At 39.9% G+C, this 19,008-nt stretch overlaps 1 protein-coding gene and 1 long non-coding RNA gene across 4 annotated transcripts in view; one reads left to right on the top strand and one right to left on the bottom strand.

Annotated features, from left to right (window-relative positions):
- LOC133540035 (uncharacterized) overlaps positions 1-16,341 on the bottom strand; it is a 119,800-nt gene extending 103,459 nt beyond the window's left edge. Inside the window, exon 1 of the long non-coding RNA XR_009803529.1 lies at positions 16,199-16,341. This is a non-coding gene — a long non-coding RNA (uncharacterized LOC133540035). The remainder of the gene's footprint in view (positions 1-16,198) is intronic.
- The window catches only part of dlgap3 (discs, large (Drosophila) homolog-associated protein 3), a 364,153-nt gene that overhangs the window by 325,755 nt on the left and 19,390 nt on the right, over positions 1-19,008 (top strand). For 2 of the 3 annotated variants that reach the window (XM_061882505.1, XM_061882507.1), the window contains exons 5-8: positions 1,284-1,386; positions 1,451-1,667; positions 14,117-14,643; positions 18,411-18,505. In XM_061882505.1, the coding sequence (XP_061738489.1) occupies positions 1,284-1,386; positions 1,451-1,667; positions 14,117-14,643; positions 18,411-18,505 (942 nt within the window). The remainder of the gene's footprint in view (positions 1-1,283; positions 1,387-1,450; positions 1,668-14,116; positions 14,644-18,410; positions 18,506-19,008) is intronic. The other variant, XM_061882506.1, reaches the window with a different exon arrangement.

A 19,008-nucleotide genomic window follows, 5' to 3' on the forward strand; every position in this document is an offset into this window, starting at 1 on the left:
TGAATTATTACCCAAGTTTGTAAACAGGAACAAAAACAACATCATTTTGAGGAACTAAAAACATCAGCCTGATCCGGTATCAATCATATCTTTAATATCAACACCAAAAATTAGTGGACCGATCCACTCTCTTCTTTTGTATCGTGCACTGAATGTGGAGCCTGCTCCACCAGTGATAATGGTAATTGATACTGATACCAAACAGTGTTTAACCATTGTTTGCTTGGCGAGCGCCCCTGAGAAGGCCGCCACAAATATCTGTTTCTCTGCTGCGATCTGAGTGGGCCGTGTCAATTATAATACGCTTTTCCACCACTTGTGGCAGTAATGACAATATCAAACAAGCAGAAGAAGTCTGGAGCTAAAGCCATGGGGAAATTTCCTTAGCGCAAAAAATATGACCAAAGTGGTAAAGCTGTATTTTCATTTCCATGAGAGTTTAGGAATCACATTCATTATTAAGTTTACTTATTTTAGTACAACATAATTGTATTCAAAATGAGTTGTTTGAGTTCTTATTATGCAGTGTATTTAGTTTGTACTTATTTCTATAATCAGCCTGACCAAAGCCTACGATTTATGAGTTAAATAAATATTAACCTTGGTGAGTAACACCTTGTTTCATATCATTACCGTGCTGTGCAATATTACCCTTCGAGTGCAATACGTCCGACAATGATTGTCTTTACTTTACTATTCCAGTACTCTTGTTTTGTTCTGTAAATTGTACAGTTTTTGGTATATTGTTTTGAATATTGTACCGGATTGCTTATTGTTTTTATTGGATAGTAGTCAGTTTTTTTTTTCAATTCTTATTTTTTTATATTACTTATGTGATTTATTTTTATTTCATATTTGTTTCCACTACCGCACCTTAAGTTGGAGTCCTTAATCTCGTTAAATGCAAATATAATGACAATAAAGTCCATTCTATTCTATTATTATTTGACAAGCTTGTAAACTGTAAGTAAGTTAGAGATTCTTATTGAATAACATCAAGAGTAAGATTAGTAACTCAGAGTTCATATTTGAGTGGGCCCTGGGTACCTCTGTAGTGGAAAAGCTGGACTCTGAGGTCAAAAAGGTTAAGAACCCCTGACTTAAATACTAAAAAAATGCAGTTACTCAGCTATAATGGATGTGATTATTTTCAACTTAGGGGTGTGGCTGCCAGTCGCTTGTCTGCCAAAGAGGGTCAGCAAAGTTCAGGAAAATCATCCGATACTGACCAGCGGCCGATTGATGGGCAGATCCCTATTAACTATGATTGTTTTTAACTCCAGGTACTCGTGTAAGCAGTGTACAGACCCCTACCCTAACAGCCGAACCACACCCAAGACCCACGCCCGCTCCCGTAGTTACACCCGCTCGCTGACCAGCTCACAGGTAATCATGTGTGTTATTGTTAAAGACGGAAGGAGGATACATCGTAATCGTCTCTCCGTTTCAGCTGGGAGACACCCTGAACAGACAGTTTGAGGCCGTTTGCGAGACCATGTTCGGGGAGGTGGAGTCCCAAGCGGTCGAGGCCCTCGATCTTCCGGGGGTGTTCCGCACCCGAAGCCATAGCTACGTCCGAGCCATCCAGGCCGGCTGTTCCCAGGACGACGACTGTCTCTCTGTTTTCTCTATGTCGGGTCCGCAGGGAAGCATCAAGGGCGGGGCTGGTGAGTTTGTACAACTGATTATTTCTATTGCCGGACTTCTGAGCCTGTGCCGAGACAAGGGATGGAACGATAAACGGTATTGATGATAAAGCCTGGTAAAACTGCAGACGGTTAGTATTACCATTTAAAATTGAAATGATAGCAGAACCGTGAAAGATAGCCACACTTTGATAAACTCACAGACGGGATACTGCTCATTTAATGGAGGCGCAAGCTGGCGAATACCAAAGACAATAACATATTTCCCATTAAGAAATGACATACCACAGTCCAAACATATACACACGTATTACCTACTGAGCAACTCAGATGTTCAATTGTGCATCGAGCTAAATTAAGGCCCAAAGTTTTGTACTTGAAAAAAAATTACTTTTAAACTGAAAAATCTACTCCCTATGTTGAATTTTTAAAAACACATCAGCATGTTTATTCAAAATTAAAATAAGTGCACACTAGGGGTATAACGGTACACAAACATTTTGGTTCAGTACATACCTCGGTTCAGAGGTCACGGTTCGGTTTATTTTCGGTACGGTAAGAAAACATAATATACATTTTTTGGTTATTTATTTACCAAATTTGCTAAATCTTCCACCAAAAATATTTTTGTCAGTGGAATATTTGATGTGAAGTAATTGGAACCTTGGATAGGTCGATAGTTCATAATAACAATGATTTTGATTCAATATTATGTTTTGAGCAATGACAGTTTGAAAGAAAAAAAACAGCTTTGTTTTATTAGTCAACGTTGCAACTTTTTCTAAATTACATTTAGCCTTTAAGGTTTTTTATTTCACTTTTGAAGCAAATGGCTTCCGGGGCACACTTTTGACACCCCTGCTATAGATAAAAAATAAAATCAGACAAATCTATGGGTAAAAAAGCAGAGCCTGGAGAGGCATGGCGTTTATCATAACTCTCGCTCTCTCTGTCTCTGCCCCTCCCTCACGAATGCTGCTGCGTGCACAATTTGTTTTGTTTTTAACCCTTTCTCAACCCTGAACGTACATTGAAAATACACGCAACCCTAACTTAAAATGCCGGACATTTGAGGCATTTAAGAAACTCCTCCCGGACAGCCCTGCAAAAGAGGACATATCCAGTGAAAAGAGGAGGTATGGTCAGTCTATCGTAGCCCGGTCGCTGCTAGCATGCTGTCTGTGCCTCTGTGTGTTGTGCATTGTTTACACAAAGTGCGGTACGCTACTTAATATGTCCGTGTGGAAACTCGTTCGGTACACCTCCGAACCAAACCGAAACCCTCTTACCGAAACGGTTCAATACAAATACACGTACTGTTACACCCCTAGTGCACACTTTATGTTGAATATAATGATTCACTCTGGTAATTGTTTTGAACAAATGATTGTCATTTGTCACTTTAATATATTTTGATATCGGATTTTTTTTTTTTTTCCCCAGATTCAAATCGAACTTTTAATTAATTTTTTTAGGAATCACATTTTTGGCCCAAATTCCACATGACGTAAGAGGGATGTGGAATCATGACAGACATGATCAGGAGGGTCCACCATCACGTTGCCTTTTTTTCATTTATTTATGAGATATTGTGTATAAAACCAAGGAAGGCACAACATTTAATAAAAAATATAAATATGGAGTAGCTTATTTTTTTTTAAACTGTGATTGACAGTGTAACTCGGTTGGAAGAGTGGCCGTGCCAGCAACTTGAGGGTTGCAGGTTCGATTCCCGCTTCCGCCATCCTAGTCACTGCCGTTGTGTCCTTGGGCAGGACACTTTACCCACCTGCTCCCAGTGCCACCCACACTGGTTTAAATGTAACTTAGATATTGGGTTTCACTATGTAAAGCGCTTTGAGTCACTAGAAAAAAGCGCTATATAAATATAATTCACTTCACTTCACTTCACATGTGACATATCGGCTACTATTTTTATCTCATTAATTTTTCTTGTCTTGACCTCTGGCATAGTCTTTATAAAGTGTTAAGTTGAAATTTGTTTAGTTCCTACGTTCCTTTAAGGCAACGTGGACGGTCCTTAGCTTTTTTGCTGAGTTGTCCGTCAGCTGCTGCCCTACACTACATTTGAAATGTCTAATTCTGGGGGGGGAAAAATTATTTGAAACCACGGAAGCTTGAATATCAAAATATATGACAGTCTTTTCTTTTTTTTTCATTAAAATAAAACATATTTGAAAGAATTACCAGAATAACTTAAAATTGCATTCAACCTGAAAACAAATTGTGTGCATATTTTTATTTGGAATAAACTAAAGATTTTTTTTAAAGCCAACATCAAAACTTTTCAGTTTCAGAGTCCCTTTTTTTTAGGTAAAAAAACCCTTGGCTCCAATTTAGCTGCATAATTATGCACATTGAAACTGCAAGCTGTGAACTCTCTTAGCACGGAGTGAGATCTTGAGATCAGAGCTCTATTCTCCGGGGAACGTAACACGGAGACAGGGAGTTAATCCTTGTTTTGCCTTTGTCTTTTACAACACTTTAAAATCTTTACTTATTAAAACGGGCGAATATAAACATATTCAAACACTCAAATAAAAACATGGCTGTTAAGAAACCTAAACAATATGTAATGTTTATTCTGCCATGAAAGTATGTTATGTGTCGATTTGTATTTTTTCCTTTTTTAAATAAGACATGGTACTTTTTGAGCACATTCAACAATACCGTGATAACGATGATAACCATGATAAATTTGGTCACAATAACTGTGACATGACATTAGGGCTGCACAATAATCGTAATGGTTTCAATTAGTGCCATAACATAACTGCAATTTTTTTTTTTCTTTGACGTTTCCGGCATTTGAGTGACAAACATGTACTGTTCGGCAATCAGAATTTTCAAGCCTCAAGTTTCTTCGCCTCTCGCTTCGAAACGGGAGAAAGAGGTCTCACTCTGCACCTAAGCGTGTTTATTTAACAAGAGAAGTAACTAAACGCAGTGAGCCCTCTTTTCAGTCATTCACAATCTTTGTACCGGGGGGGCGGTGAGCGATACCGCCATCTTAACGCGCACAGGATGCAAATACAGAAAGCCTTGCAACTCGCTGGTGAGAAGTGCCGCAAAGTTACAAAAAAATCAGACTGGAGGAATATTTCTGCTCCAAATCGGATGTGCAATACGAACCCATCAACACGGGCAAACGAGCGAGAATGCTGTAATGGCAACAAAATAAAGACAACGTCCGAATAGTTTTTCCAACTGCGAAAAAAATGCATTTTAAGATGGTCCAAATTTATTTAAGTAAATTTGTTGCTTTATTTATTTCGGATAAAAAACATTTACCTTCCAATAACCGTACAATGGTAAATTCTACAGTAATAAAAAATATGTTTATATCCTTTTAAATTATTACTTGCATAATTAACATATATTACGATTACAGTACATTATAAGCAAAGCATAGTTTTAGCAATTAGTCCTTCAGTTCAAAAAGCACCTGTGGATAAAAGTTCTGAACCTGTCTGCATAAAGCCAAACATTTTTGACAGTATATTATTGCATTTGGTTCTAAAATGTGGCACCTTGAGACAAGATTATGCAGGCGAGCGAGCGCCTTTTGAGAAAAAAAAAAGACAATAACCGAGGAAAAAAGAGCAACATTTTTAACCCATTTCCTGCAATGGGGTGCAATTTTAAATTTAGATGTATTGTCATCCACCAAACTCTTTTGGCTATCTTACATGTGCCATGTAATGTACCACATCATTTCTAGTTGTTTTATTAGATGATTTACTAACATTATTATCATTGAAAATGTCATGTAAACTTGTATAACGTCCATTCGGCATCTCTATTTCGTAGCCACGCCCCCTCAGGTAAATACAATTCTGGTGTTGGGGGCTCTGTTTACAATTCGTCACATCAAAAATATACCTTCTCGCTGGCTACTAATAGATAGTCGAGAACTACAACCAGTTCGGAAGTAACAGAGTTTGGATTGTAATCATCCAAATATGCAGGCACCTGCAATATGACACACCTGATTTTCTCTCTGTATATTCAGTGCGGCGTTGATGCAAGCGGGTACCTGGGGCTGAGGCCAGCGTTCAACACATTCTGTTTGAATCCTACTTTTTTGATATTTCATTTTTTTTAAAACGCGGAAATTAGAATTTGACGCGAAAAATGTATTTAAAAAATTCGGCTTTTCGCCGACATTTCACATTGATTGACAGTCTAAAATTAACATGTCTTCACTTTTTATATTCGTAGTTTTACGCATTTTTATGCATAAAGTACAAAACTGTCAAATTGAATCGCACTTATTGGAAAGAAAAATGTGTTTTTTTCTCAAAACCCTTCAGCCCTACATATTTTCCTTTACCGAGACTCATGCTTCCATTATGGTCTGCACAGTACGTTTGCTTATACGCTCGCGGAGAAACTCCCGAGTGAATCCGCCGAGATGAAGGAAAGCCTCCGGGAAGTGTCATCCGTCACTTCCCTGGTGGTTGATGAGAGCGTTCCACACTTTTTGTTTCAATCCTTTTTTTTTTTGTAAATATTTCATTGAAAAAATGCGATATTTTGACATGAAAAATAATGTTTAGAAAAGTAGGTTTTTGCCAACATTTCACATCGATTGACAATCTAAAAGTAACATGTCTTTTTTCACTTGTTATTTCCGCATTTTTACGCATTTTTATGTATAAAATATAAAACTCTCAAATCGAATCGCGATATTGGAAAGAAAAAATAGTTTTTGTTCTCAAAACCCTGCAGTCCTACATGGTATTTTCCTTTACAGAGACTCATGCTTCCATTATTTGCTTACACGCTCGCGAAAAACACCCGAGTAAATCCGCCGAGATGAAAGAAAGCATCGGGAAATGTTATCAATCACTTCCCTGGTGGCTGAGGCGAATGTTCAACACATTTTGTTTGAATCCTATTTTTTTTTTAATATTTCATTAGAAAAAGTGATATTTTGACATGAAAATTAATGTCTAAATACACGGGTTTTCGCCGACATTTCACATTCCTGGATATGTTGATGGACAGTCTAAAAGTAACATGTCTCACTTGTTATTTCTGCAGTTTTATGTCCATCCCATCCATTTTCTACCGCTTATTCCCTTTTTTGGGGTCGCGGGGGGCGCTGGCTCCTATCTCAGCTACAATCGGGCGGAAGGCGGGGTTGCAGTTTTATGTATAAAATATAAAACTCTCAAATTGAATCGCGATATTGGAAAGAAAAAATAGTTTGTTCTCAAAACCCTGCAGCCCTACATGATATTTTCCTTTACCGAAACTCATGCTTCCATTATGGTCTGCACAGTACATTTGTCTACATGCTCGCGAAAAAACTCCCGAGTAAATCTGCCGAGATGAAGGAAAGCCGCCGGGAAGTGTCATCAGTCAGCTAGCTCCCTGGTGGCTGAGGCGAGAGTTCAACACATTTTGTTTGAATCCTATTTTATTTGTAAATATTTCATTGAATAAAAGCGATAATTTGATGTGAAAAATCATTTTTAAAAACGCTGGGTTTTACCGACATTTCACATTGATGCACAGTCTAAAAGTAACAACTCTTTCTTCACTTCTTATTTCCACATTTTTACGCATTTTTATGTATAAAATATTAAACTCTCAAATTGAATCGCGCTATTGGAAAGAAAAATTTGTTTTTTTCTCAAAATCCTGCTTCCCTACAAGATATTTTCCTTTACCAAGACTCATGCTTCCATTATGGTCTGCACAGTACATTTGCTTACACGCTCGTGAAAAAACTCCCGAATAAATCCACCGAGATGAAAGAAAGCCTCCGGAAAGTGTCATCAGTCAGCTCCCTGGTGGTTGATGAGTGTTCAACATATTTTGTTTAAATCCTATTTTTTTTGTAAATATTTCATTGAAAAAAAGCGATTATTTGACGTGAAAAATAATGTTTAAAAACGCGGGTTTTGGCCGACATTTCACATTGATGGACAGTCTAAAAGTAATAGGTTTTTCTTCACTTGTTATTCCCACATTTTTACACATTTTTATGCATAAAATATAAAACTTTCAAATCGAATCGTGATATTGGAAAGAAAAATGTATTTTTTTCTCAAAATCCTGCAGCCCTACAAGATATTTTCCTTTACCGAGACTCATGCTTCCATTATGGTCTGCACAGTACATTTGCTTACACGCTCGCGAAAAAACTCCCAAGTAAATCCGCTGAGATGAAGGAAAGCCTCCGGGAAGTGTAATCAGACAGCTCCCTGGTGGCTGAGGAGAGCGTTCCACATTTTTTGTTTCAATCCTATTTTTTTTTGTAAATATTTCATTGAAAAAAAGCGATATTTTGACATGAAAAATAATGTTTAAAAAAGCAGGTTTTTGCCAATATTTCACATCGATTGACAATCTAAAAGTAACATGTCTTTTTTCACTTGTTATTTCCGCATTTTTATGTATAAAATATAAAACTCTCAAATCAAATCGCGATATTGGAAAGAAAAAATTGTTTTTGTTCTCAAAACCCTGCAGTCCTACATGGTATTTTCCTTTACCGAGACTCATGCTTCCATTATGGTCGGCACCGAACATTTGCTTACACGCTCGCGAAAAACACCCGAGTAAATCCGCCGAGATGAAAGAAAGCATCGGGAAGTGTTATCAATCACTTCCCTGGTGGCTGAGGCGAATGTTCAACACATTTTGTTTGAATCCTATTTTTTTTTTTAAATATTTCATTAGAAAAAGTGATATTTTTACATGAAAATTAATGTCTAAATACACGGGTTTTCGCCGACATTTCACATTCCTGGATATGTTGATGGACAGTCTAAAAGTAACATGTCTTTCCTCACTTGTTATTTCTGCAGTTTTATGTCCATCCCATCCATTTTCTACCGCTTATTCCCTTTTTTGGGGTCGCGGGGGGCGCTGGCTCCTATCTCAGCTACAATCGGGCGGGAGGCGGGGTTGCAGTTTTATGTATAAAATATAAAACTCTCAAATTGAATCACGATATTGGAAAGAAAAAATAGTTTGTTCTCAAAACCCTGCAGCCCTACATGATATTTTCCTTTACAGAGACTCATGCTTCCATTATGGTCTGCACAGTACATTTGCTTACACACTCGCAAAAAAACTCACAGTAAATCTGCCGATATGAAGGAAAGCCTCTGGGAAGTGTCATCAGTCAGCTAGCTCCCTGGTGGCTGAGGCGAGAGTTCAACACATTTTGTTTGAATCCTATTTTATTTGTAAATATTCCATTGAAAAAAAACGATAATTTGACGTGAAATATAATTTTTAAAAACGCTGGGTTTTACCGACATTTCACATTGATGCACAGTCTAAAAGTAACATCTCTTTCTTCACTTCTTATTTCCACATTTTCACGCATTTTTATGTATAAAATATAAAACTCTCAAATCGAATCGCAATATTGGAAAGAAAAGTGTTTTTTTACTCCAAACCCTGCAGCCCTACAAGATATTTTCCTTTACAGAGACTCCTGCTTCCATTATGGTCCGCACAGTACATTTGCTTACACGCTCGCAAAAAAACTCAGAGTAAATCCGCCGATATGAAGGAAAGCCTCTGGGAAGTGTCATCAGTCAGCTCCCTGGTGGTTGATGAGTGTTCAACACATTTTGTTTAAATCCTATTTTTTTTGTAAATATTTCATTGAAAAAAAGCGATAATTTGACGTGAAAAATAATGTTTAAAAAAGCAGTTTTTTTCCAACATTTCACATTGATTGACAGTCTAAAAGTAATATGTCTTTTTTCACTTATTTATGCATTTTTATGTATAAAATATAAAACTCTCAAATTGAATCGCGCTATTGGAAAGAAAAATTTGTTTTTTTCTCAAAATCCTGCTTCCCTACAAGATATTTTCCTTTACCAAGACTCATGCTTCCATTATGGTCTGCACAGTACATTTGCTTACACGCTCGCGAAAAAACTCCCAAGTAAATCCGCCGAGATGAAAGAAAGCCTCCGGGAAGTGTCATCTGTCAGCTCCCTGGTGGTTGAGGAGAGCGTTCAACACATTTTGTTTCAATCCTATTTTTTGGGGAAATATTTCATTGAAAAAAAGCGATAACTTGACGTGAAAAATAATGTTTAAAAACGCGGGTTTTGGCCGATATTTCACATTGCTGCACGGTCTAAAAGTAACATGTCTTTCTTCACTTGTTATTTCCGCATTTTTATGTATAAAATAAACTCTCAATTCGAATCGCGATATTGGAGAGAAAAAAAGTGTTTTTTTTCTCAAAATCCTGCAGCCCTACAAGATATTTTCCTTTACCGAGACTCATGCTTCCATTATGGTCTGCACAGTACATTTGCTTACACGCTCGCGAAAAAACTCCCGAGTAAATCCACCGAGATGAAGGAAAGCCTCCGGGAAGTGTCAGTCAACTCCCTGGTGGCTGAGGAGAGCGTTCAACACATTTTGTTTGAATCCTATTTTTTTTGTAAATATTTCATTGAAAAAAAGCGATAACTCGACGTGAAAAATAATGTTTAAAAACACGGGTTTTGGCCGACATTTCACATTGATGCACGGTCTAAAAGTAACATGTCTTTCTTCACTTGTTATTTCCGCATTTTTATGTATAAAATATAAAACTCTCAAATCGAATCCCGATATTGGAAAGAAAATTGTGTTTTTTTCCCCAAAACCCTGCAGCCCTACATGATATTTTCCTTTACCGAGACTCATGCTTCCATTATGGTTTGCACAGTACATTTGCTTACACGCTCGCAAAAAAACTCAAGAGTAAATCCGCCAATATGAAGGAAAGCCTCAGGGAAGTGTCATCAGTCAGCTCCCTGGTGGAGCACCATCTTCACCTGCAACAACACAAGGCGTGTGTTGTGTGCGTCTGTTCCACAAAGCTGTGGCGGCAAAGGCGAGGGAGCGGGGCGCGCTCCTCATTTTAATATCTCCGAGGAAATATTGCTTCATTTCCTTAAAAGGTTGGCTGGCTGAGGGGAAGGTTCACTTCCTGCCTCTCGCTGAAACGCAAGCAACAAAGCTAATTAATTCACCTTTTCTCATCAATCTTTTCTTCCTCCTTCTATTTTTAACCCCCTTCCATGTTCCGCCATACTTCTTTTCCCCTCTCCCTTGCAGTTTGTCCCTTTTGTGAGTATCCCTCCCTGCTGCCCCTTGACACATAGGCGCCGATCTACATTTTTGCCAGTGTGTAGTAGTGATGTCCCGATAACAATATTTTGGTACCAAAAGTATTTCGGTACTTTTCTAAATAAAAGGGGACCACAAAAAATGTCATTATTGGCTTAATTTTTACAAAAGAATCTTACGATACATTAAAATATGTGTTTATTATTGCAATTGTGTCCATAACTTATATGGACAGAATTTCTAGGCGCAGTCAAGGCGTTGAGGGGTTCCGGTTTGGTGGCCGCGGGATTAGGTCTCTGCTTTTTGCAGATGATGTGGTCCTGATGGCTTCATTTGGCCGGGATCTTCAGCTCTCACTGGATCAGTTCGCAGCAGAGTGTGAAGCGACCGGAATGAGAATCAGCATCTCCAAATCTGAGTCCATGGTTCTGTCCCGGAAAAGGGTGGAGTGCCATCTCCGGGTTGGGGAGGAGACCCTGCCCCAAGTGGAGGAGTTCAAGTACCTAGGAGTCTTGATCACGAGTGGGGGAAGAGTGGATCGTGAGATCGACAGGCAGATCGGTGCGGCGTCTTCAGTAATGCGGACATTCTACCGATCCGTTGTGGTGAAAAAGGAGCTGAGCCGGAAGGCAAAGCTCTCAATTTACAGGTTGATCTACGTTCCCATCCTCACCTTTGCTCATGAGCTTTGGGTTATGACCGAAAGGACAAGTTCACGGGTACAAGCGGCCAAAATTAGTTTCCTCTGCCGGGTGGCGGGGCTCTCCCTTAGAGATAGAGTGAGAAGCTCTGCCATCCGAGACGAGCTCAAAGTAAAGCCGCTGCTCCTCCACATGGAGAGGAGCCAGATGAGGTGGTTCGGGCATCTGGGCAGGATGCCACCCGAACGCCTCTCTAGGGAGGTGTTTAGGGCACGTCCAACCGGTAGGAGGCCACGGGGAAGACCCAGGACACGTTGGGAAGACTATATCTCCCGGCTGGCCTGGAAACGCCTTGGGATTCCCCGGGAAAAGCTGGACGGAGTGGCTGGGGAGAGGGAAGTCTGGGCTTCCCTGCTTAGGCTGCTACCCCCGCGACCCGACCTCGGATAAGCTTTAGAAGATGGATGGATATAAAGGACAAACTGTATAAAATTGATTATTAATCTACTTGTTCATTTACTGTTAATACCTGCTTATTTTCTGTTTCAACATGTTCTATCTACACTTCTGTTAAAATGTAATAATCACATATTTTTCTCTTCTCTGATACTTAACATTAGTTTTGGATGATAACACAAATGTGGGTATCAATCCGATACCAAGTAGTTACCAGATCATACATTGGTCATATTCAAAGTCCTCATGTGTACAGGGACATATTTGCCAAAATTATAAACAAAATACATCTAAAAAAAATGTTGTAATGTTAGAAAATATCGATCTATACCCATAGTAGTATCGACTAAACACGCTATTGTACGTGGTATCATTACAGTGGATGTTATGCGTTTGTTTATAATGTAGCGTCCCGGAAGAGTTGGTGCCAGAGGAAATTGTGGGAATTTGTTCTGTAGTGTTTATGTTGCGTTACGGTGCAAACCCATCCACCCATCCATTTTCTACCGCTTGTCCCTTTTGGAGTCGCGGGGGATGCTGTAGCCTATCTAAGCTGCATTCGGGCGGAAGGCGGGATACACCCTGGACATGTCACCACCTCAAATATTCCTCCAAAATGTGTTTGTCGCCGTTTAGCGTGCTTTCACTACATGGCACATGTTTATGACAGTGTTTGCTTTTTTCATACTGCCACCCTTAGTGTGACATGTATGGCTGTTGAGTAAGTCTGCCCTTTTTTGATTGATTGGAACTTTTATTAGTAGATTGCACAGTACAGTAGATATTCTGTACAATTGACCACTAAATGGTAACACCCCAAAAAGTTTTCCAACTTTTATAAGTCGGTGTCCACGTTAATCAATTCATGGCTTATTCGCTCATGTGCAGTGTGTACAAAGTCAAGGTGATTGCGTCAGTGGTTTATTGGACACAATGAAATCTTGGTTAGGCTTTGTTAATTATAGATTATATGGATTGTGATTTTTTTTTTAATTTAGTAAAACAGTCCAAACTCGCCACAAAATTGGATTGATTTTTCAGAAATCGCTTTAAAGGCCTACTGAAATGAGATTTTCTTATTTAAACGGGGATAGCAGCTCCATTCTATGTGTCATACTTGATCATTTCGCGATATTGCCACATTTTTGCTGAAAGGATTTAGTAGAGAACATCGACGATAAAGTTCGCAACTTTTGGTGCTGATAAAAAAAGCCTTGCCTTTACCGGAAGTCGCAGACGATGACGTCACAAGGGTGAAGGCTCCTCACGTCCTCACATTGTTTTTAATGGAAGCCTCCAACAGAAAGAGCTATTCGGACCGAGAAAACGACCATTTCCCCATTAATTTGAGCGAGGATGAAAGATTTGAGGATGATGATATTGATAGCGAAGGACTAAAAAAAATGAATGAATTAAAAAAAAAGGCGATTGCATTGGGACAGATTCATATGTTTTTAGACTAATTTACTAGGATCATTCTGGGAAATCCCTTATCTTTCTATTGTGTTGCCAGTGTTTTAGTGAGATTAAGTAGTATATGATAGTCAGAGGGGTGTGTTGACCCCAGTGTCTGAGGGAATTCACGGCAGATACAAGGACAGCGCAAACTCCACAGATCTCTGGTAAGAGGCGACTTAACACAATTTTCTTACCGAAACCTGCCCGTTGACATGTGGTCTGGAACCTTGTTCGCTTGACCGCTCTGATCCAGAGTAAAGCTTAACCTCCGGGAATTTTAAACAAGGAATCACCGTGTGTTTGTGTGGCTAAAGGCTAAAGCTTCCCAACTCCATCTTTCTACTTTGACTTCTCCATTATTGATTGAACAAATTGCAAAATATTCAGCAACACAGATGTCCAGAATACTCTTTCATTGCGCGATGAAAAGAGACGACTTTTAGCCGCAAATGGTGCTGCGCTAATATTTCCTGACAGTCCGTGACGTCACGCGCACGCGTCATCATTCCGCGACGTTTTCAACAAGAAACTCCGCGATAAATTTAAAATTGCAATTTAGTAAACTAAACCGGCCGTATTGGCATGTGTTGCAATGTTCATATTTCATCATTGATATATAGGCTATCAGACTGCGTGGTCGGTAGTAGTGGGTTTCTGTAGGCCTTTAAAGATCAGAAGTTGCCATTTATCCAACGGGATCGGCGCCTATGCCTCGACATGATACCCCGTCTACTCTTAACAGCCCGCTCTTCCTCTTTCTTGCTTTCTCCCGCTCTTCTGACACTTCAGTCTTTCCTTATCGCAAAGGTGCTCCTCCCCCGCTGCCACCTCGCATGTCCAAGTCCTCGCTCTCCGTGCGAGCCCAGAGCAGCACCGAGTCCACCCAGGACGCCTACTATCAGAGCGGTGGACAAGTCGCCGCCGGCCACACGCGCCCCAAGCAGCACAGTAACTCCGTGGACCTGGGCTGCGCCGACGGACCCTCGGGACGCTCCTCCAGAGCGGGCTACTACACTGCCACGGGCCCCGGGCGTTCCCGGCAGCACAGTAACTCGGCGGAGAGCCTGGACGGGGGCGTGAGGGGGTCTCGGGAGCTGGTGCCCTACGGAGGAGGCCCCGGAGTCGGCGTGAGGGCCAAACACAGCAGCTCGGCTGACAGCTTGCTGGAGGGCCCACCCAGGCCGGCCCGAGAGAGGGACGGGCGGGCGGTGGGCAGCCTGGGGAAGTCGGTGTCACTGCCGCAGAACAGCATCGTCTTGAGTAAAGTCGGGGGGCAGGACGACGGAAGGAAGTGGAGGCCGTCCATCGCCGTGCAGGTGAGAAGCAACCAACGCAAACCTACAATATAGCTGGAAATGTCACTTTCCAGCAGGGCTAAAAACTGTACCGCCATATAAGTCCTCGATTGCCAAAATACAGTGGGGCAAAAAAGTATTTAGACAGCCACTGATTGTGCAAGTTCTCCCACTTAAAATGATGACAGAGATCTGTAATTTTCATCATAGGTACACTTTAACTGTGAGAGACAGAATGTGAAAAAAAAATACAGGAATTCACATGGTAGGAATGTTAAATAATTTATTTGTAAATTATGGTGGAAAATAAGTATTTGGTCAACCATTCAAAGTTCTCTCTGATGAAAGGAGGTTTTGGCTCAAAATCTCAGGATACATGGCCCCATTCATTCTTTCCTTAACACGGATCAATCGTCCTGTCCCCTTAGCAGAAAAACAGACGCAGAGCATGAGGTTTCCACCCCCATGCTTCACAGTAGGTTTGGTGTTCTTGGGATGCAGCTCAGTATTCTTCTTCCTCCAAACATGACGAGTTGAGTTTATACCAAAATGGATACATGGATGATACAGCAGAGGATTGGGAGAATGTCATGTGGTCAGATGAAACCAAAATAGAACTTTTTGGTATAAACTCAACTCGTCCTGTTTGGAGGAAGAAGAATACTGAGTTAGAATCCCAAGAACACCATACCTACTATGAAGCATGGGGGTGGAAACATCATGCTTCGGGGCTGTTTTTCTGCTAATGGGACAGGACGATTGATCCGTGTTAAGGAAAGAATGAATGGGGCCATGTATCGTGAGATTTTGAGCCAAAACCTCCTACCATCAGCGAGAGCTGTGAATGGTTGACCAAATACTTATTTTTCACCATCACTTACAAATAAATTCTTTTAAATTCCTACAATGTGAATTCCTGGATTTTTTTTCACATTCTGTCTCTCACAGTTGAAGTGTACCTATGATGAAAATTACAGACCTCTGTCATCATTTTAAGTGGGAGAACTTGCCCAATCGGTGGCTGACTAAATACTTTTTTGCCCCACTGTACATGCTTTGGAGCCCCTGCCTCGAATGAAAATGTTTGCCTTGGTGCCTTTTCCATTGATAAAATATGAGCCCTCCTTTAAAGCAACACTTGCCTTGACCTTAAAAAGTTCAAATTGGAGGCCTGCTCCGCTTAAATTACACACTTTACCATTTATGAGCGAATGGCAAACCAAAAGGGCTGAATCTGTAATTGTTCCAGGCTTCCACAAATAAGCAAATATATGAAAGCACTGTCTAATCTTTTTTTAACACAGCAGCGAATTGCCGCGGCTCGCCGAGCAAAACATTACGTATAGTATTGTATACTAAAAAAAACAGGTATCAATGTTTTTTTAAAGCGTCGGTATCGAAGTACTGACACTTTTGACAAGCCTAAAAGGGAATGTTGTGTTTGTTTAATCGTGCGTGTTCAGATCTGAGGAATCGCCCTCCTCTTCTTAATAAGAACAATTGCAGGGGAAGATTGGCTGAGTGAAGGATAATTGAAAGAGTGGAATCATGATGTGCGTGATCCAAAAGCACTGACCTCAGACTACTTGTAGAGAATCATTCTGTTGCTTCCTTGCCAAGCGGAGAGATGAGATGAGCGATTACATCGAGGTCTGGCCTGGCAGCTGTGTTTGTCATTCCCCCGATCGGAGTTTACTGATGATGCATACCAAACACACATTTTGGCTGACTCATTTCAGACCCTTTTTTTTTTTTTTTTTTTTTTTTACCATTTTTACCGCCTTTTTGTTCATTTTAGCACAGGAGGGTTTCCTATCTTACTGTACCCACCTTTTTTAATACTTTCATTATGACAGCCATGCATCCGTTTTCTACCGCTTGTCCCTCTCTGGGGGGGTGGGGGGGCCTGGAGCCTACCCCTGCAGCATTCAGGCGGGAGGCAGAGCATGCCTTTTTCTTTTAAATAAAAACATTAATTGAACAGGAGGACTCACATGTAACAATAATGACAGTCTTAAACTACAAAGTACATGTATTTATAAATACAAATAAAGGACACAAGACTACATTGTAACATTACACACACACTAAGTACACAAGACTACATTGTAACATTACACACACACACACTCAATACACAAAACTACATTGTAACATTACACACACACTAATTACACAAGACTACATTGTAACGTTACACACACAAAGTACATAAGACTACATTGTAACATTACACACACACACACCCACTAAGTAAACAAGACTACATTGTAACATTACACACACACTAAATAAACAAGACTAAATTGTAGCATTACACACACACTAAGTACACAAGAGTACATTAAAACATCACACACGCACACACTAAGTACGCAAGACTACATTGTAACATTACACACACACTAAGTAAACAAGACTACATTGTAACATTACACACACTAAATACACGAGACCAAATTGTAACATTACACACACACTAAGTACACAAGACTACATTGTAACATTACACACACACACACACATTAAGTACACAAGAATAAATTGTAACATTACACACACACTAAGTACACAAGACTACATTGTAACATTACACACACACACACATTAAGTACACAAGACTAAATTGTAACATTACACACACACTAAGTACACAAGAGTACATTGTAACATTACACACACTAAGTACACAAGACTACATTGTATTACACACACACACACACACACTAGGTACACAAGACTACATTGTAACATTACACACTCACATCCACACACACACTAAGTACACAAGACTACATTGTAACATTACACACACACTAAGTACACAAGAGTACATTGGAACATTGCACACACACACACACTAAGTACACAAGACTACATTGTATTACACACACACACACACACACACACTAAGTACACAAGACTATATTGTAACAAACACACACACTAGTACAAAAGAGTACATTGTAACATTACACACACACCAAGTACACAAGACTACATTATATTACACACACACTAAGTACACAAGACTATATTGTAACATACACACACACTAAGTACAAAAGAGTACATTGTAACATTACACACACACACACACACACTAAGTCCAAAAGACTACATTGTAACATTACACACACACACACAAAGTACACAAGACTACATTGTAACATTACACACACACACACACACACACACACACAAAGTACACAAGAGTACATTGTAACATTACACACACACACAAACACACACGCACACACACTACCTGGATATCAAAGTTGTGTTTCCAGTTTTTACATTTTTGTAAACAATGCAAACATGTTTGTTTTCATGCTGTTGCTTGACACGTTACCATAGCAACATTTTTTTCCACAAGGACAACATGTATAGTATAAATACAAAGTACATATTTAGTTGAGACTAAAAATATATATATATATATATATATATATATTTTTTTTTAAATCTGATTGGTTCTTCGGCGCTCACTGTGATTTGTCTTACCTAGCAACAACAGCAGTGGAAGGTGATTGGATTAAAAATGTAAACACGGAAGGCAGTCGCTGTAAAAAACAATCATTTAAAAAGAAAAACAAAAATTTTAAATTTGCATCATTCATCCATCCATGTTCCACGGCCACGGGGGTTGCTGGAGCCTATCTCAGCAGCGTTACGGGCGGAAGGCAGGTCACACCCTGGCCACATCATCACAGAAATTTGCATCAGTGAGGATTAATAGCTTGTTTTGAGTGCTATTGATTTTATTAATTTTGTTTCATTTCTTGCAGGTGGACAGCTCGGAGACTCTGTCAGATTCAGACGCAGAAAGCAAAGCTCTGACAGAAGTGCACTCTATCGGAGTCCAGGTGGAAGACGACAAAAGGTAATTTCCGAACATGCCCCCCACGTTATGCTCGCCTGTGTTGTGTGACATTCAGCACGACTTCAAATTGTATATTTATACAAAAATATGTGGCTTCATCAAGAGCTTAATCATTGACAAAAGCCTTTATTTTCGTCTTCGCCGCCCCCAACCGAGCAGACACCTTTAGTTGATTTTGCCAGTGGATTCTATTTAACATTTCATCAGACATCACAGTTTGACGTCTCCAACACCTTCTGCTTTGTTTGCAATTAAGGTGCACTCCTATTGTTCATGTTTCACATGCTGCAGCCTCCAGGCCAGTGCTGCTCAACTGTTCTGCCCACCATTTTGGCATCTCATCATATCTGTCCCTCCAGGAATTTACCATTTCTTCACGCAGTTTGCACAACTTTCCCACCCCTTTTGGCCAAACGGCGTAATTTTTTGCTAATCGGATTTGTCAGCGAGTGGCGCTCAAACGCACACGTCAACAATTTGAACAAAACTTAAGTTGGTTTCAA

The sequence above is a fragment of the Nerophis ophidion genome, linkage group LG21 (assembly GCF_033978795.1).
Source record: "Nerophis ophidion isolate RoL-2023_Sa linkage group LG21, RoL_Noph_v1.0, whole genome shotgun sequence".
Classification (NCBI taxonomy): Eukaryota; Metazoa; Chordata; class Actinopteri; order Syngnathiformes; family Syngnathidae; genus Nerophis; species Nerophis ophidion.